This window comes from Myotis nattereri (genome assembly GCF_964212035.1).
Source record: "Myotis nattereri genome assembly, chromosome: 9".
Classification (NCBI taxonomy): domain Eukaryota; kingdom Metazoa; phylum Chordata; class Mammalia; order Chiroptera; family Vespertilionidae; genus Myotis; species Myotis nattereri.
The window spans coordinates 43,875,334-43,894,988 of NC_138084.1; the positions used below are offsets into that span (position 1 = coordinate 43,875,334).

The 19,655-nt window shown below is 45.8% G+C and overlaps 2 protein-coding genes and 1 long non-coding RNA gene across 5 annotated transcripts in view; 2 read left to right on the top strand and 1 right to left on the bottom strand.

The window, feature by feature from the left end:
* The window catches only part of PAAF1 (proteasomal ATPase associated factor 1), a 30,878-nt gene extending 25,212 nt beyond the window's left edge, over positions 1 to 5,666 (top strand). For all 3 annotated transcript variants that reach the window (XM_081099508.1, XM_081099509.1, XM_081099510.1), the window contains 2 exons: positions 2,024 to 2,106; positions 4,108 to 5,666. In XM_081099508.1, the coding sequence (XP_080955634.1) occupies positions 2,024 to 2,106; positions 4,108 to 4,185 (161 nt within the window). In that variant the 3' untranslated portion in view covers positions 4,186 to 5,666. The remainder of the gene's footprint in view (positions 1 to 2,023; positions 2,107 to 4,107) is intronic.
* Positions 5,667 to 8,421: 2,755 nt separating this feature from the next.
* DNAJB13 (DnaJ heat shock protein family (Hsp40) member B13) lies at positions 8,422 to 18,917 on the top strand. Its single transcript, XM_081098714.1, has 8 exons — positions 8,422 to 8,524; positions 11,162 to 11,265; positions 12,750 to 12,911; positions 14,153 to 14,310; positions 15,225 to 15,338; positions 16,887 to 17,000; positions 17,908 to 17,984; positions 18,607 to 18,917. Exons 1-8 carry the CDS (start codon positions 8,457 to 8,459, stop codon positions 18,758 to 18,760), a joined length of 951 nt encoding a protein of 316 aa, XP_080954840.1. The 5' UTR covers positions 8,422 to 8,456; the 3' UTR covers positions 18,761 to 18,917.
* On the bottom strand, positions 13,004 to 19,229 carry LOC308524348. Its single transcript, XR_013996400.1, has 3 exons — positions 17,916 to 19,229; positions 17,769 to 17,817; positions 13,004 to 13,419 (listed from the first exon to the last, which is right to left on the bottom strand). It is a non-coding gene; the product is annotated as an uncharacterized lncRNA (long non-coding RNA).
* Between the last annotated feature and the right edge of the window lie 426 nt (positions 19,230 to 19,655).

Here is a 19,655-nt window from a genome sequence, read left to right on the forward strand (position 1 = left end):
AAGACAAATAAAAAAAAGTTATCAGGCCCTGGCTGGTATGGCTCAGTTCGTTGAGCATCGTGCCATGCACTGAAAGGTCACCGGTTCGATTCCCAGTCAGGGCACATACCCAGGTTGTGGGTTTGATCCCTGGTGGGGGTGTGTGCAGGAGGCCACCATCAATGTATCTCTCTCACATTGATGTTTCTCTCTCTCCCCCTTTCTCTCTCTCTAAAAAATCAATAAAAACTTTTATTTTTAAAGAAAGAAAGTTATCAGGAGCCACATTTCAGTTCAATATAAACAAAAGCATTCTATTTCATAAGAAAGAAGTGGGAAGTGATGTCATGAGCACCACTAACCAGGAGATGGACAAGCATAGGCTGGTGGCTGCCCTGCAAGGTGCTGAGGAGGGAATTCTGGACTTAGTTTAGAAGTTGGAAATAGATGATCTCTGAGCTACTTTGGAACTCTGATTCACTAGAGAGGAGATTGAAATTGCCAGATTAAATAACTTTTAAAACTTTTTATTATGGAAATTGCCAGATAGGTACAGAGGTAGAGAGAAGAATAGCATAATGAACCGTTGTCCAGCTTCAACTATTAACAATTTATGACCAATCTTGTGTCATGTTTTGAAACATATCACAGACGTATTATTTCATGTCAGTATTTCTATGAGTATCTCTAAAAGATAAGGATTTGGTGGGGGGGATTATTTTTAATACCCAAGGATATGTTGATTGATTTTTTTGTTTGTTTGTTTTTAGGGAGAGCATGAGTGAGAGATCGTTTTAGAAACATTGATGAGAGAAACATCAATTGGTTGCCTCCCTTACTCACCCCAACTGGGTACTGAACCAGCAACCTTTTGGTGGGTGAGACAATACTCCCAACCAGCTGAACCACCTCGCTGTGTAGTGGGGGGAGATTGAAGGAAGGATAAAGTCCTCCTGTATGTTGCTGGTTGGAGTATATAGATTGATGAACAGAATAATTAAACTAAAATTTATTAACATAATTTTGGAAAGCAGTTTTTCAGATTTCTGAAAAGTTTAAATATTATATTTTGATTATTTTCGAGTGTTCTACACAAAGTCATAGTCTTAATACAGAAAAAACTTTATGTAAAAGATAATCTTTTATGCCCTGGCCGGTTTGGCTCAGTGGATAGAGCCTCGGCCTGAGGACTGAAGGGTCCCAGGTTTGATTCCAGCCAAGGGCACATGCAGGGTTGCAGGCTCTATCCCCAGTGTGGGGCGTGCAGGAGGCAGCCAATCAATGATTTCCTCTCATCACTGATGTTTCTATCTCTCTCTTCCTCTCCCTTCCTCTATGAAATCAATAAAAATATATTTTTTTAAAAAAGATATTCTTTTATACAAAAAAGTTAACAGTGATTATCTCTGATAGATTATAGGTGACTTTTTTACTTCTCTGTTTCTTTATTTTAAAAGTTTTCTTTAATGAGCATGTATTACTACTTTTATATCAAGACCAATAAATCACCTTAATTATCAGTTTAAAACCCCAAGTTTCATTTACCTATGCTCTTCTGAGGAAAAGCTTAAAAATTAGATATACATTTATTTTCTTGGTATAACTTTTTTCCTTTGCCTAATATATATGGTCAAGATTATAGATTGAAGAATAATTTGTGGGGCATAGATTCTTTTTTTTAAGAAAAACATTTATGTAGATAACTTTCCTGTTAAAAGTTATTGCTTAGGATAAGTTTTCATACAGATACCTAAATCTGTAGTTGCTTGCTCTGTGCCCTTGGCAGGTATTGCTCATCAAAGACAAACCTTCTTCCCGCAGAAGGCACTTGCCCTTCAGATTCTCTGTAGCCTCGCATTCTAGGCAGCCACTGTAGGTCCTCACAGTTGGTCTACATAATGAGACCTGTTTGCCTTTCTAGGTCTTAGGACAGTCTTCCTTAGGTTAGTGACGTACAGAAATAAATTAAAATATTGAGGTTTTTAAAAACTACTTTGTATGCAGATTTCTCTTCAGTTTTCTAAATTTTCTTTCTGTCTTTTAGGTGATGGAAGCTGTTTCATTGTCCAGCAGGACTTGGACTATGTCATTGAGCTCACTGGGGCTGACTGTGACCCTGTCTACAAGGTACAGGCCTGGCTGGAGGCCAAGACTTGATGGTTCTCACCTGGGATCTGGAGCTTCGGAGGGGACTGAATCCAGTTACTCTGTGATTTTTACGGGTGATGACATACTTAGGGATGGGATAGAAAGAAATCAGAATTTTGAGTCAGAAATTACTTCATCACTTACTAGATCTAGAAACTTGAACAATCACTTCACCTCCCCAGTCTGTCAGTTCATCTGTAAAATGAAGATAATACTGGGATAATGCATATGAAAGCTCCTTATAAATTTAAAATACTGTATAGCCCAGTGGCTCAGTGGTTGAGCATCAACCTATGAACCAAGAGGTAACAGTTCGATTCCCAGTCAGGGCTCATGCCTGGGTTGCAGGATTGACCCCAGTAGGGGGCGTGCAGGAGTCAGCCAATCAATGATTCTTTCTCATTACTGATGTTTCTATCTCTCGCTCCCTCTCCCTTCCTCTCAGAAATCAATAAAAATAATATATATTTTAAAATACTCTATAAATATTAGATATTAGTATTTAAAGTTCAAGACTGATTGTTTGATTTATTAGAATGGAAAGAGAAAAATAAAAGGGGAAATAATATTGATTGACCAGTCATTGTGCAGGATGTTTTACATGTATTATCTCATTGATTAAGTGTTTTCATTCCTTGAAGTATAGGTATTATTACTCCTACTTTTTCATATAATTTTTTAAAATTATGTAATTAATACATGGCTAGAAAAACAGTCTCCTCTAAGACTTTTTTAGTTTAGTTCTTGTTTTTTAAAAAAATATGTTTTTATTGATTTCAGAGAGAGGAGAAGGAGAGAGAGAGAGAGAGAGAAACATCAGTGATAAAAGAGAATCATTGATCAGCTGCCTACTACACGCCCCAAACTGGGGATCCAGCTGGCAACCTGGGCGTGTGCCCTGACTAGGAATCAGACCCTGACGATCTGGTTCATAGATTAACACTCAACCACTGAGCCACACTGGTTGAGCTAGTTCAGCTCTTCTTTCCAGAAGTTACTGGCATTGACAGTTTGGCACATATCTTTCAAGACTGTTTTTTGTGCTTATGTATTTATATAAATAATACAGGTTTATCTTAGTTTATACATAACTGGGATTATCTTATATGTATTGCCTTATGACTTTTTATTTGTTTTTATTTTTAAAATACATTTTTATTGACTTCAGAGAGGAAGGGAGAGGGAGAGAGAGAGAGAGAAACATAATGATGATAGAGAATCATTGATTGGCTGCCTCCTGCACGTCCCACACTGGGCATGTGCCCTTGACCATAATTGAACCAGGCCCTTCAGTCCGCAGGCCAATACTCTATCCACTGAGCCAAACCGGCCAGGGCACTTGTTTTGTTTTTTTACTTATCATCTTGGAGCTCTTTCCAGACAAATGCACATAGATCCACTTTACTTCTAAAAGTTTCCGCATTGTGTTCTATGTTGTGAATTAATATATCATTTTCAGTTTACAAGTAAGGAAATTGGGGCCCAGAGGAGTTGAGAAAGTTGCCCATGGTCGTGCAGCTATGCATAAGCAAACCTGAGACTCAGCTAACTTCTGAGTTAATGCTATTTTCACTGATTTAGTGGCTCTTAACCTTCTTTGAGTCTCAGACTTTTTTGAGAAGTCTGTGAAATTCTCCTCAGAAAAAAAGGCATATAATGAGAACTTCTTTGTGTATAATTCTGTGAGGCTCAGGGGTACCCAGGGCCATTATGGACCATCTATCTCCTGCCAGGTATAGACTCTAAACAGGCACAACACTAATGGGTTTGCTCTCCAATTGGCTAGTATCTCTAGTCATAGTGCTCTTGACGATGGCTAGCCATTTTAAAAATACACATAGATGTAATTATTTTCTTGTCTTTGGAGTAAATAAAGCTTCTCAGACTCCCTTGTACTAGTGGGGGTGAATGACAAGGCTCTATCTGTTTGAAATGGAAGAATTCCAGGCTTACTGTGAGCTGTGAACTCTTGTATTCCAGGTCGCCACATGGGAGAAGCAGATCTACACATGCTGTCGAGATGGTCTCGTGCGGCGCTATCAGCTCTCTGACCTCTGATTCCTGTGAAGGAGGAGTCCCAGTTAATGAAAACGATTGACCATGACCAACAATGAGCAGAAACATCATCAGTCCTTCCCGAGGACCGTGCTCTTTGTTGTCGTGGCGCCCTTCGGAAGTCACGGAGTCAGCTACATTGGCCACGTGGAACTACTGTTCCACACAAGACTAATGTGAACTGAGTAAGAAGCTCACGTGTGCTCACTGCATTTGCCCGACTTCTCCTTCTATAAACTCACCGCAGCAACACAGGGAAGGTGATGGGTTGCTTACGGTTTGATCGCACATCTGTTGTGTTAAATGTTTAGAGGACCAGGCGACCGAAACCTGTCTCTGAAGGGAATAAAGAGAGTGTGTTTGGAGGAGTCAGAATTTGAAAACTTGTTAAATGTCCTTATTCCAGCAGAAAGTCAGGCTGATGGACCTCCTTTCTCAGGCACTTCCTGTTGGCCTGGTCTTAGAGCAGTAAAGATCCCACAGGCAGCATGCTGGGAAAGACTTCTGTACAGGTAGGATGACTACCATCCCAGTTTTCCTTGTACTGAGGGGTTTTCGGCTACCTGTGGCTTTCAGTCCCAGCAAACCAAGATGGTCTGTCAGCCTATAGACAGGTGATGAAGTTGAATCAAAACATTGTAAAGGCAGTGGCTGTGAAAGTGGTCCCTAGAGCAGCTTCTTAGTATCACCAGGGAATTAGAAATAGAAATTCTTGAGCCCACCTCAGACCTAAATCAGAAATTCTATGGGTAGGGCCTACAATCTATTTTAACAAGCCTTCCATGATTCTGAAGCATGCTGAAGTTTGAGATCTAGAGAAAGAGATGGTATAGGGCACTTTAGTCAGAGATGGGACCCAGGGCTCCTAGGATGGCCAGGCTGGTCTGTAGGGGATGCGGCTGGAGAGGCTGGCAGGGCCCGAATAGTGAAGGAGCTTGAATGCCAGATGGGGAGCTTGAACTGCGCTTGGCTGGCAGTGGGGAGTCATGAAGGGGCTTTTAAGCAAAAGTGTGTTATGGTTACTTCTTTTTTTCTCTAAACATGAAAATGGAATCATTATGTGTTCTGTGGCTTATTTTCACTGAGTATCTTAGTTCTTTTACATTTAGACCTTCATTCTTTTTAACAATTTCCAGAACATGAAAGCCATATCATTTACATTTTAGAGATTATTAAAGAAAAAGTTTGGAGCTTACAACACTTGAGCTGAGCCATGTGGCTGAGCTCTGGAATTTATTTAAGGGAAGAAGGTAATTCCTGGCTCAGGTAACAGTCTGGTTTACAGAGTTCGTAAAGGCATGTTCTCATGTAGTCTTTTGCTACCTTGTGACATACCAGTAGTGAGACTCAGATGAAGTGATTTGCCAGGGGTCATAGAGAGCAGGAACTTGAACAGTTTATCTTAACTTTAAATGCCATTTTTTTTCTACCTGTTGCTAATGCCTAAACAAAATTGTGAAAATAAAATATTGTCATTCATTGAGTATCTACTAGTAATCTACTCTGTTCTAGGTTCTATCTGTGTATATTTAATCCTTACAACATGGTTAAAAAGGAAGATATTCCTGTTTTACAAATAAGGAAATTGAGGCTCAACATTAAGTACCAGAGCTTTGATTTGGACCTTGCTCAGTCTGTCTCCAAGGCCTGTGCTCATTCCACCTAAGCATGTGGCCACGAGACCTGGGACTAGAGCTATTTCACTAAAGAAGTGATCTGTGATAGGCTCAGGTGATCTGAAGAGACATATTCCCGAGCTGAGAAACATCAATTCCTAGGAAGTCCAAGGGGACCTCTCAGAAGTCAGATTAAGAAGCCAGGATGGCCCTGACTGGTTTGGCTCATTGGATAGAGCGTCGGCCTGCGGACTCAAGAGTCCCAGGTTTGATTCCAGTCAAGGGCATGTACCTTGGTTGCGGGCACATCCCCAGTGGGGGGTGTGCAGGAGGCAGCTGATCGATGTTTCTCTCTCATCGATGTTTCTAACTCTCTATCCCTCTCCCTTCCTCTCTGTAAAAAATCAATAAAATGTATTAAAAAAAAAAAAAAAAAAAAAGAAGCCCGGATGAGCCCTGGCTGGTCTGGCTCAGTTGGTTAGAGCATTGTCCTGATACACCAGGTTCAATCTCTGGTTAGGGTACACACTAGAATCAACAAATGAATACACAAATAAGTAGAACAACAAATTGATATTCCTTCCTCCCACGTCCCCACTCTCTCTCAAAAAAGAAAGAAAAGAAAACAGGATTATGGCTTGAGTTCATCACATGGCCAGTGTGTCTGAGTTCCCATTCTTGGACTCACTCTTCTCCATTGCTCTCACATTCATAACCCCCTTTCCGTAGGTCTCCAAAGTGGATATCCTGGTTGTGATGGATGCAGTGACCTTGAGAGCTGCTGTGAAATCCACACCCAAGCCTTGTCCACTGTGAATGGACTGATCCCCAGTTTGTAAGAGACAAAGCTTACTTTTTCTTTTGGATTAAGTAGTGCATTCTGGGTAAGGAAGGGTGCACAACCCCCACCCGCAGCACTGCAGGCCCAGTGAAGCTCTGCTAGACCTTGTTTCTTGGTTTTCAGGTGCCCCCTTGTGACTTATTGTGAGAAGTGCCTCTGTTTCTCAAGCTGACAATGGCATCAGCTATGGAGCCAGGACTCCGTACCAAGCACAGTCCTCACAATAGCCTTGCAAAGTAAGGTTTATTTTAAACAATGTGGATATATTTTATATTTTTTTCTAATTTAATTTATATTTTGAAATAATTTCAAACTTACAAATAAGTTGCAAGAATAGTACAAAGGATTCTAATCACCCAGATCTCCCAGTATTTAACATTTTATTGTTTACTTTATCACTCTCCCCTCCCCCCTTCTTTCTCTTTCTGGCTTGTGAGTGCACTGCTGCCCTCAAGGAGATGAAGCAGAACGTCCCACTCTTTTTTATTTTTTTTAATATATTCTATTGATCTTTTACAGAGAGGAAGGGAGGGGGACAGAGAGTTAGAAACATCAATGAGAGAAACATCGATCCGCTGCCTCCTGCACACTCCCTACTGGGGATGTGCCCGCAACCAAGGCACATGCCCTTGACCAGAATCGAACCCGGGACCCTTGAGTTCGCAGGCCGACGCTCTATCCACTGAGCCAGACCAGTTAGGGCAGAACGTTCCACTCTTTAGGGGTGGGCCTCAAAACGACTTCCCACCAAAATGTACAATCCAGAAAGGGGGAAACAAAGTGACCTTACAGTGGAAAAACCTGGCAAACACTGTCTCAGCAGGTGGTCAAGGTCAGTCAGCATCACCAGCCCTAACCAGTGTGGCTCAGTGGATAGAGCGTCGGCCTGAGGATTGAAGGGTCCCAGGTTCGATTCCGGTCAAGGGCATGTACCTTGGTTGCGGGCACATCCCCAGAAGGGGGTGTGCAGGAGACAGCTGATCGATGTTTCTAACTATTGCTCTCCCTTCCTCTCTAAAAAAATCAATAAAATATATTAAAAAAAAAAAAAAAGATCAGCATCACCAGTGATAGGTCACATTGATCTGATGTGATGAGAATGGCACTCTGGTCTCCCTTCCAAAACCCACAACCCCCAGTCTAATCATAAAAAACAAACAAAACATCAAATCCTAATTGAGAGACATTCCAAAATTACCAGTACTCCTTAAATTGTCAAAGTCATTAAAAACAAAGAAAGTTTGAGAAACAGTTGTAGTCAAGAGGAGCCTGAGGAGACATGACTACTAAATGTAATGCGGGATCCTAGATGGGATCTTGGAACAGCAAGAAGACATTAAGTTAAAAACTAGGAAATCTGAATAAAGAATGAACTTCTGATATAAATGACGTGTCAAAATTGGTTATTATTTGTGACAGATGTACAAACAACGTGTAAGATGTTAATAATGGGGGAAACTGAGTGTGGGGTATTTGAGAACTCTACTGTCTTCACAGCTTGTCTGAAAATCTAAAACTTTATTTTAAAAAACAGCAAAATGCATTTGTTATGAAAAATTTTAAACGAAAACCAATTGCTACTCTCTTAACCCTCAGGTTTCTGAGTTGAGTGATCTTTATCAGGGTCACAGAATCAGCCCCAGTTCTCAGTTCTTTCATTCACTCTTCCATAAGACAGAGCTGGGAAGGTGGTTTGCTTAGGCAGGAAGGACTATAACTCCCAGGGTGCACCTGTGCGGTTGCCAGGAGCAACCAAGGAATGCAGACTAACAGCCCGGCTAGAGTCAGGGCTATTGAGGACTGCGGGCCAGCCAGCCATGGGCCAGGATTATTACGCTATACTCCATGTCACTCGCAATGCAGAGGATGCCCAGATCAAGAAGGCGTAAGTTGGGAAAAGAGCTGGGTTATATGCGGGGGCAGGCCCCCTCTTCTCTTTCAAATTGATCTTTCCTGCACAGCTTTGGGCAAGCGAAGTAAACCTTGTTTCTTCTCTTGCTCCTTGCACACTTACAGCCTGGCTTTGGGCTGCGTCAGGGTTCCCAGTCCATCATCCTTTACCCTCCATGCCCTGTCTTCCCCTCTTGGGTGCCCTGGTTTTCCTAACTATGAAATGGGGACAAAGGAGACATTTGAATTTTATTCTGAATCTTATGGAGAACTAAAGGATTGAGAACACAAGAGTGATCTGGCCAGAAGGATGTGTTACAAGTTTTCCTTTGGCTGTCACATGGGTTTTACTGTTGAATAAACTGCATCAAGTTTGGGGGTGTTATGGTCTATTTCTAAGAAAGTCTAGGATAGGAGTTAGCACATTTTTCTGAAAAAACAAAAACAAAACTTGGACAAATAATTATTAAGCAACTACTTAATGGATTAGGAGATATAAGCATGACTCAGAGATGCAGCTTAATTTTGTGGGTGAATACAGATGTTGAATAAGTCACAAGTGTGATGAGTGTTACAAAAGGGGAAGTGCAGGGTGCTGTGGAAGCTTATACTGGAAGGAGAGAGACCCCTTCAGAGGATGTAATGATAAGGCAAAAGCTGAAGCATGAAGTCGGGCAGGGGGCTGTCCAGAGGGGAGAGAATGGACTTGACAATTACTTGGATAATTAGAGGGTAAAAAAAAGGAAGGAATCTAGGATAATTCGATCAATTAAGGTTGGGTAGTGATACTACTACATTTATTGAATTGTACAGGTGTTGTTCTGAGAACCTTCCATCATTATTTCACTTAATCATCCTACAACCCTGGGAGGCAGGTGCCATTATTATCACAAGGTCACATGCCTAGGAAACAGCAGAACCAGCACTCAGACACCAGGCTTGCTATAGTTGCCTACAGTGGGCCAGGTCCATTAGGCATCTAAGTGACGTAAGTGGAGAGAGGCTACAGTATGGCTGGAGAAACAAGACACAAACTCATGAAACAAAGAACAATTCAGGACAGTGTGTCATGTCACCCACTGTTCGGAGCAGCTCACTGGCCTTTGGGGCCCGACCAGGGAAATATCATGCGGAGGGAGGGCAGTTGGAACCCAGAACGATGAGCCCAACTTAAGCATTGGAAAGATTTAGGTCTGAGTCCAGGTTCTCCTACCTGCTAGCTGTGTGACGTGGGCAAATTACTTAACCTCTCCGAGCCTCAGTTCTCCCATCTCTCCCTAAGAAGGGGAGGAGGGTTGTCATGGTATTGAAATGGGATTATATGAGATAATGAACATGAATATGCCAGCAATCATTTGCATCTGAAACCATGTATTTAGTGATTAAAAGAACTGCATATGTTTCAAAGAACGGCGCTTAAACCTTCTCCCCTGGAACAGCTCTTAAGGGATGAGTCACATGTAATAACACACTCTCCCATAGGAGTACCTAGATTTTGCCACGACCCCCTAATTTAAACTTATATAACAATGATTCATCATCAGTCACCAGAGAACGTTTTCAGTGTCACTCATTCACTGTGGGTTGCCACAGCAGCACTGTGACTCCACCCCGTCTCCCACTCAGGAAAGCAGGTGAATGAGAGTAAGTGATACTGCTGTGGAGATCATTCTAAAGCCACTCACATTTACATGAAAAACTGAACTCTTCTCAAATCTCTTTACTCTTACTGATAGAATTTACTTGCAGATCTCCTCAGAACTGACTGCAGCCTCTGTCATGGAGAGGGCTGCGTTAGAAGTCTCAGAAGGGTCGTGACAATTATCTTTAAATCTCTCGAGGTAGACAGAGCAGATTCTCTGCACGGCCTCCAAGGGCTGAGCCAGGACCCTCATGGATGAAGAGGTAGGGTCCCAGGACAGCAAACCCAGCTCAGTAAGAGTTACTGTTGCCTGTAATTCGGAGCCGTCTCAGATTATAGGCACAGCAACTGGAGACGGTGAAAGCACCTGACCTGCCTGAGTGCCGCTCTGTACCAGGCCCTTTGACACCTTATTTTATCTACTCTTCCCAAGAGGCCTGTGTGTCCGTTCAGACACCAAGACAGGATTAGAGGTGTAAAAAAATGTATTGGGGAAACACTTGGGGTGAAGGGGGAGCAGGACTGTGTAGGTGTGACACCTGTGGAAGGAGAGAGGGAAGGAAGGTTTGGGGAAGGAAGGCTGCAGCCTGGTCTGCAGAAAACCTCAGCCAGGCTGATGAGGAGGCCTCAAGCAGCAGAGGTTGTGTGATGAGGAGCCCTGTGTCCTTCAGGGTTGGGCCAGCACTAATATCCCCAGCATCTTTATTCATTGGCTGGGAGCATCTGGGGTTGCGGGGCGGGGGAGGGGGGGGTCAGCGGGGGGGGGGGGGCGGATAGGATCAGCACAAAGACCCAGGGTAGGGGCAGCTGCTGGGCTGTCAGTCAGCTGTGCTCCCTACACTGGGTTCTCTTCAAGGGGGTCTGAACAGTGTGCTTCTCTGGCCACCGCACCCTGATTACAGCTGGGCGCACCCAAGCTCTAAGAGGCCCCCAGGCAACAGAAAGCTGAGCCAGGTCTGCTATGACTTGTTCTAACCCTCCCTCCTCTAGGTACCGGAAACTTGCCCTTAAGAACCACCCACTGAAGTCCATGGAGCCAGCCTCAGTGGAGATATTCAAGCAAATAGCGGAGGCCTACGACGTGCTGAGCGACCGTGAGTGACTGGGGCTAAGCCTGGAGGAGTGACTCCAGGACATCTCCTCTGCCCCACCTCGCCATTAAGATCATTCCTTAAGTTTCTGAATGTTGGGCTTTCTGAGGAGCCTCAGCATACAGTAAGCAGGATCTAAATAAACTAAGAAAGAAGAGAATGAAGAATTGCCTTTCGCCCTAACTGGTTTGGCTCAGTGGAGAGAGCGTCAGCCTGCGGACTGAAGGGTCCCGGGTTCGATTCTGGTCAAGGGCATGTGCCTTGGTTGCGGGCACATCCCTAGTGGGGAGTGTGCAGGAGGCAGCTGATCAATGTTTCTAACTCTCTATCCCTCTCCCTTCCTCTGTAAAAAATCAATAAAATATATTAAAAAAAAAAAAAGAATTGCCTTTCTCAGGAGACACAAGCTAAGATGGAGGATATGGCATGGAGAACCCCCAGATCAAGCTTATGAGCTTACCTGGTCTCATCAGAGCAAGAGGTGGGGCAGGACTCCCCACATCCCCCACACCCGAATGTCCCTTACAGGGATGGAGAGAGCTCGATGCTTGCTGCCAAGGGAAGAAGGCCAAGGCTGAGGCCCAGGTTATCCTTCCCAGATTTACTAAGTAGCTAAGTCTCCATTTCCCTGAGTACAGTCTTTTATAAAAGGGCAGAGAGCGCCCAGCTGGCATGGCTCAGTGGTTGAGCATCAGCCTATGAACTAGGAGGTCATGGTTCAATTCCCAGTCAGGACATACGTCTAGGTTGCAGGCTCAATCCCCAGTAGGATTCTCTCTCATCATTGATGCTTCTATCTCTCTCTCTCCCTCTCCCTTCCTCTCTGAAATCAGTAAAAATAAAAAATAAATAATTTATATATATATATATATATATATATATATATATATATATATATTTAAAAAGGGCAGAGAGAGGCCAGTAATTAGGGCATTTTTCTCCTATGGAAACCAGAAGAGTGGAGGAAGTGATTTCCCACCCCTGCCTGGGGCATTGCCCACATGGGTTTCCCAAAGCACTTGTCCGGGAGACTGTACTCAGGGATATTGTGCAGGAGAATGGACCGATCAATAAGGTTTTTCCAGCCCAGAGTTTTCAGGAATTTAGACCCTAGGGTTTCAAAGCTCTAGAATTTGGGAGCTGTGGAATTATTAGATTCTGAAATGTCGAGGTTCTAGGATTATTTTTACTTTACAGATGAGATAGCAGTTATGATGGATTAAACTCAATCCCAGAGGGATAGCCTGACCCTTAGTTTCCCTGTTTCTACTCCAATCCCCACCCCTCCTCAGCAAAACGTAGTCTTTCCCATCTCTTCTCTGGAGGAGGGCATACCCAGATCCACCACAAGGAAATTAAACCCCTAACTAGAAATACGGATGCTTTCATCCTATGTTCTTCCCCGTATCCTCCTCCTCCTCCTCAGCCTTCTAGCTACCTTAGCCCCCAGGACTCTGCCTCCTTCTCACCGTGGCATATATCCACAGCTGTGAAGAGGAGCGTCTATGACAAGTTTGGAGAAGAGGGTCTGAAGGGCGGGATTCCTCTGGAGTTTGGGTCCGAGACCCCTTGGGCAACGGGTTATGTCTTCCATGGCAACGCTGAAAAGGTTTTCCATGAGTTCTTCGGAGGAAACAACCCCTTTAGTGGTAAGAGGTTCTACCTATCCCCTTGCCTTGGACATAGCTGTAAAGATGCTTTTCTTTGAGTAGTTTTTTTTTTCCTTTTACATATATATGTACCGTGGTAAAGAAATAATTTATTGAAGAATAAATTACAGCCTTCCCGTCCTTTCCCAGAGCAGCCACTCACAGTTAACATTTTATGTATTATTCCAGAGATTGTCTGTGCATTTCTGAGCATAGTTTTATTTTTACATAAACCTTTTATTTTATTAAGAAAGTGGGCCCACATTGTACACACAGTTTTTTTTTCACTTGTCTTATTATAAATTATATGCAGATTTACTTTATTCATTTCTACGGCTGCATAAGATTTCATTGCACAGGTGTGTGTGTTGGTCAGATGACTCCATGGATGGATGGGTGGATGATCACAGGTCCCAGGTCTCAGACAGACGGACAAAGAGTTGATTTCTGAGGCTCAGAATCACCTTGCAAGGAGTTAACCTTCAAACCTGTCTTCCAGGCTCCAGTTCTGCAACTCAAGAGAGTAGATTTTCACTGCCTGGCTCGCCCAGCCCCTTCTTCCTGGCTATACCATAGCCTTTCTGCATTTCAAAAGTTCTCTCTACCTCTTTTCTTTTTTGAAAAAAAAAATTATTTTATTGTCTAAAGTTTTACATATGTCTCCTTTTTTCCCGCTTGCCCCCCACCCACACACACACCTACCTCTTTTCCATGTTACTATGATAAGTGGGCTACAGCCTACTGCCCCTTCACCTCAGATACCCCTCCCACTGTGCATTGCCTTCACCCATCTGCCAAAGAAACCTGAGTTTATAATAAACTCCATGTAAGACTGGGAAAAGCAAGAGACTTGGATTCAGACGGCCTGTTTCAAATCCATGTGCTGCCACTTATGAGCTCTGTAATCCTGGGCAAATCTCTTCATCTCTCCGAAACCTCAGCTTCCTCACTATTAAGTGGCTATAATAGTCCATTGCTCACAGTTGTGGTGAAAGGAAGTCAGGAAAGGGGGGGTGTCCAAAGTGGGGGATGAAGCAATGGGGAGTGACAAGGGATGACAATCATTGGACCTGCAATTGAGGACAGTTTCTTGGCCCAAGGCTGGTCTTCAAGATGGAAATCGGATGCTAAGTATTACCAGCACCCGATTTCCTTGGGAACTGAAGAGGAGGGGTAGGGGAAGTTCTATCAACCCAAGTCTCTAGCACACTTCCTCTTACTCCTCTCCCCACCTCCTGCAGAGTTTTTTGACGCAGAAGGACAAGAGGTGGATTTGAACTTTGGGGGGCTCCGGGGTCGAGGGGTCAAGAAACAGGACCTCCCAATAGAAAGAGACCTCTACCTGTCCCTGGAGGACTTATTTTTTGGCTGCACCAAGAAAATCAAGATCTCCCGCAGGGTGAGTACTTGGCTTGCTCCTACATGGAGCCATCAACTGTCCCCTCCAACCCTAACAGTCACCCTGACTCTGGAGACCTCAGGTTGGTCTCTGATGGAATTCTGCAGTCTTAGACTCGGAGACCTAGGATTGCAGAAACTAGAATCTGGAGTTTGGAAGGGATAAGTGAGGCCTGGCTCTTTCCTCGTGTAGGAATTCCCTCTGCAACATTTCTCATTGGGAGAGGATCTTTCCCTTCTCAGTTCAGCCACATCCCCATGGGCTCTGAAAGGGAGGAGCTAAAACTGTGACTTCTGCCCTCTGGATGTTACCAGACCATACCCTCAGGATTCCATCTGGGGTATGATCCATGAGTAAGAAAGAGCAGTGTGGGAATTAAGGGTGCGCTGGGAGTCAGTCCCTGAGGGGACTGGTTGAGGAATTCTTGGCCCAGCCCCGTGCTAGCACAGGAACAAAGTCCCCTCAAAACTTTTCCCAGCAGAGTAGATGCCAACTGTGGTCATGCTTTCCACAGATGGCACCATTTGGGCATGCGATTGGGGAATGGATGGGTGACAGGGGGAATGCTTCAGCTGATGCTCAGATATGTTGAGCTCTGTGTCATCCTCTGGGGTGGGAGAGAGGAGTTAAGTACATGTTCACTGTGCATTGTTAGTGGCCAGGGCCACATGATTTCTAGGGCCAGAGTGGTTTGATCCACTCATGGTGACTGCCTGGCATCTCAGGTCCTGGCCCCATAAATGCCCGCCATCCTGGCATCCTAAATTCCTGTTCTGGTGGAATGGGGTGGGAGTGGCAATGGCTCAAGGCAGGTTCTCCCCATTGCTAGAGGATTGAGCTCCAGCACAGATCCTTCAGCATTTCTTTCACCTTGGGAAATCCTGACCAATTTTCCTCCCACCATCCCACTGCAGGTGCTGAACGAGGATGGGTATTCCTCTACCATCAAGGACAAGATCCTCACAATTGATGTGAAGCCTGGTTGGAGGCAAGGCACACGGATCACCTTTGAGAAGGAAGGTGACCAGGTGAGAGGGAAGGAAGCTGATTAAGGTCAGTTCCAGGAGCAGTTACCTGGGCTCAGGTCGTGGGAAGACAGGGTGGGGGGCAAAGAGGCAATACTTTTTTCTGCTCCTGTGAACCCTGGTCTGGCAGGGAGAGCTGTCTGCAGAGTGGGTGAGATGATCCCTAATGTCCCTTCCCTGGGACAGAGCCTCACAACACCCATCAGTGGGCAGCTTAGGGCTCCTCTCCATTTTGCAGTGGGAAACTGGGGCCCAGAGAGGGGAGGCCCTTGTCCAAGGCAAGAGCACAAGAGCTGAAAAGAGAACCCAGTCTTAACTCTAGTGCTTGAATTTCTTCAGTGTTTCTCTAAGTAAAATCCAACTATAGGAACTACTCAGAAAGCACTTATTAATAATTTTAAATACTTATTTAAATAAAAATATAAAATTACTGTCCAAGACAGTGGATGGTATCTTCAGAGCTGAGGGAGCTTAACTTCTCTGCTGGTACTTCTCGCTCCCTTTCTCACCTATAAAACATTTATTTCCAAAAAAAATCTCTTCTAGACCCAACTCTAATGTTCCCCGCTGGGCAACCTTTCCACTTGGGTCAGCACCTCCCTGAGCTCCTGCCCTTGGGTTCCCTTTATCAGTGTTGAACATGCTGAGGATTCACTCTAGACTGGAGCTCATGGGGGTAGGGGCAGGTCTGATTCCTCTGTCCCAGGGCGCAAAAGAGACCTCAGTAGGATTTTGGTGACTTGGTGAAGTTTGGCAGGACAGAGACTTTGTAGAACACCCAGCTCAGTGTTCCACCCACCATCTAAGGAAACCTGTCTCCCTTCAGCTGAGTGCATCTATTTGGGCATGCTCAGTAGAGGAGAAAGAATGGGTTGGGAGCACAGATTCATCAGGGAAATTTTCTCAGAGGAGAGGCTATGGAGTCAAACTGTAAGGGCCCATCAAGAATGGTCTAGTCCTAGCCGGTTTGGTTCAATGGATAGAGCATCAGCCAGGACTGAAGGGTCCCAGGTTCGATTCTGGTCAAGGGCATGTACCTCAGTTGAAGGTTCGATCCTCGGCCCTGGTCAGGGCATGTGCAGGAGGCAACTAAAATTGATGTGTCTCTCTCACATCAATGTTTCTCTCTGTGTGTCTCTCCCCCTCCCTTCCACTCTCTCTAAAAGTCAATGGGAACATATCCTCAAGTGAGGACTAACAAAAATAAAAATTAAAAAAATTTAAAAGAACAATGGTCTAATCCACTGGTTCTCAACCTTCTGGCCCTTTAAATATAGTTCCTCATGTTGTGACCCCAACCATAAAATTATTTTCATTGCTACTTCATAACTGTAATGTTGCTACTGTTATGAATCGTAATGTAACTATCTGATATGCAGGATGGTCTTAGGCGACCCCTGTGAAAGGGTCGTTCGACCGCCAAAGGGATCGCGACCCACAGGTTGAGAACCGCTGGGTCTCATTGTTTTGCTGAAGACCTGGAGACCAGTAGAGTCAATAACTTGGCCAAGGTCACACGCCAATTAGTCCTGTCCTCCCTTGTCTGCCCAGGGCCCCAACATCATCCCAGCAGACATCATCTTCATCGTAAAGGAGAAGCTACACCCTCGCTTCCGCAGGGAGAATGACAACCTCATTTTTGTGAACTCCATCCCCTTGGGCAAGGTGAGTGGCTAAAGCGGAAAATTCGGGGGTGGGTGGGTCAGAGTGAGCTCCTCCTGCCCGATGGGCGGCCCCAAGGCAAGCAGGTCTTCGGAATGTGGTGAGTGCCACTTGGAATCTTTGTGGCCAGCTTCACTCCTGAGCATGAGTGTCCCCTCCACACCCTTACAACCCAAGCAAGAAACGGCACCAGCCTAGACTTTGCTTCTCCCCCGCCCACCTGCCGTCAGTCACTAAGTCCCGTCAATTCCACCTCCAAGTCCCTCTCCACTTGGTCCACTTCTTTTCATCCCCCCCCCATCTGGGTCTGAGCAGCAGTCTCTTTGGTGGCCTTCCCGACTCCACCAGCAGTTTCCTCATCTGACCGTGCCACACTCCTGTCTAAACATCTTTGCATGGCACTGGAGGCCCTCCACAATCTGGCCTGTGCTGATCTCATCCCCTGCCCTCCAGCCAGCATGCCACTTAGAGCTGCTGCCCATTTGGCACATTTTCACACCTTCATTCTCTTGTTTATTCTGGCCCTCTGCCTGAAGTGCTATCTACCCACCTTGTTTAACTGGTAAGCTCCTCCTCACCCTTTAAAACCCTCATCAACTGCTACCAGCACAGTGTAACCCTTTTGTTCACTCCAGAATGGTTTTGGGGGGGGGGGGGCTCTCCTTGGCTCCCACCGACCCCTCTACTTCCCTCTATCATAACACATATCAACATCAGTCTTGCCTACCAGACCGAACTCCTTGAGGGCAGGTAATTGTCTGGCTCACTCACCTGTTAGTTCTTGGATATCCCTTTATCTCCTTGAGGCTCAGCTTGGGGCCTGGTACTAAAGAGGATTATAAAGTGCCTTCTAAACAGAATGGCCATGGGGCCCTTCCCTACTCCTGCCTTTGGCCCTAATGCCCCCTAGGCTCTGACCTGCTGCACCGTGGAGGTGAAGACCCTAGATGACCGGCTGCTCAACATCCCCATCAATGACATCATCCAGTGAGTCCATCTGCTTGGGCCTCCATAGGCAGAAGCGCTGGCTTGGGCCTTAGAGGGTAGCGTCAGACAGGTTGGCCTAGTCCAGTTGCTGAGGCTGCACTAAGCACAAGGGGGCGAGAGAGGACTAAAATCCCGTCTCCACTCTGCCTCTCCGGCCAACGGGGTGCCTTTTTCTAACTTTCACAAAGCCCCTTTAGAGGCCCACGGTGTTAGGCAATCCTTGTTGCCTTCATCTTCCATCCTCCAAAAGCTCTCATTAGAGTTCTGAGTTAACCCCAATGAGCCCTTTCCAAGGAGGGCCCTCTGCATGGGAAGCTTTGCTCAGCAGCTCAGCACTCCCCACCAAGCCGGGGGCTACTCACTTGTTTCCCATCTCTACAATGAGATTCCCGAAATACTCCCAGAGACTCAGTGTAAATGGGTTCTCAGGGAGCAAACTGTCTGGAACAAGCCAGCCTCCTCTCCTCCCACCCAGTTCTGGCTGAAGAAAGCTACTGCCCAAGGTGGAAGCTGTAGCGACTGCCCCATGCCTGAGGTGATGTGCGCAGGTGGGGGGGCATGGGCTCTGTCCAGATGCTGCTCTGGGGTGCCCTCTCAACTCTCCTCTTTCATCTTCTCTCAGTCCTAAGTACTGCAAGAAGGTGCCAGGTGAGGGGATGCCATTGCCTGAGGACCCCACCAAGAAGGGGGATCTCTTCATCTTCTTTGAAATCCAGTTCCCCACCCGCCTCACACCCCAGAAGAAGCAGATGCTGCGCCAGGCATTGCTGACGTAACTGGTGGGCTGGGGTCTGCAGCAGGGGTCAGAGGAGGCTTGCGGGGGGCCTTACCCCACTTCTACTTCCCACAGCCTTGGGTGCTCAGGGCAGCCAGCCCACTGCACAGGTGTGGCATGAGGATGGGCTGACAAATAAAGATTTATTTGCTATCTTCTAGCTACTACACCCGGAGTGTGTTGGAGGGACAGAAGCTTCATATAGCCCCTCTTGGGTCCCTGCCCTGACTTTGTGGGTGTGGCTGGGTCCCTGAGGGTTCAGAGCCTTTATGTTTCCACCTGGAGAGCCTGGGGCAGTGCTGTGCAGCCTGAGGGTCCCCAGCTCTGCTGATTTCTCAGGACACGTGGTCTTTAAAAAGGGCTCAAGTCTCTAGTGTGATAAGGTCACATTGTACTCGGGGAAACTGCAGTATAAGGAAACACTTGTCTCAGGGCTGTGGCACGGCTGTCCTCAGAACCTCAAAGGCCACTCCCAGACTCAGCCCGCCCAGAGGCAGCACAAAGGACACAAGCGCTGGAAATGGCCGTTTTCTATCCTGCCAGCCTCAACTCCCTGGCCTGAGCAGCGAGTGGGTCCTGGGCTGCCTCTAGGCATGGTAGCCTTGGAGACCCTTCCTCAGCTCTTTGTGAGGACCAGGTCATGGTGTGAAAGTGCTTGGTGAACTTGATTTCAGGCCCAGCACTGCTGTCCAAGCGGCCTGCAGGAGTGCCAGCCTCCAGAACCAGCGGAGCCTATGCAGACCACTTGCCTCCTCATCTGCCTTCATCAGTCAGACTGTGAGGTGGGCACCTCTTCTGTGCCAAGACTCTCCCGAGTCTAGGCTTGGGCTGGGATAGGTCCAGTTTTATGACAGGGTGAGTGGCCACTTTTGTGAAGACTTCGGAGGTGGCCGAAA

Excerpts from the sequence above, each read along its gene's own strand:
- DNAJB13 (XM_081098714.1), top strand. The coding sequence starts at position 8,457 with ATGGGCCAGGATTATTACGCTATACTCCATGTCACTCGCAATGCAGAG. Across the intron at positions 14,311-15,224 it reads AAATCAAGATCTCCCGCAGG|GTGCTGAACGAGGATGGGTA; the intron begins GTGAGTACTTGG and ends ATCCCACTGCAG. Across the intron at positions 17,001-17,907 it reads ACTCCATCCCCTTGGGCAAG|GCTCTGACCTGCTGCACCGT; the intron begins GTGAGTGGCTAA and ends AATGCCCCCTAG.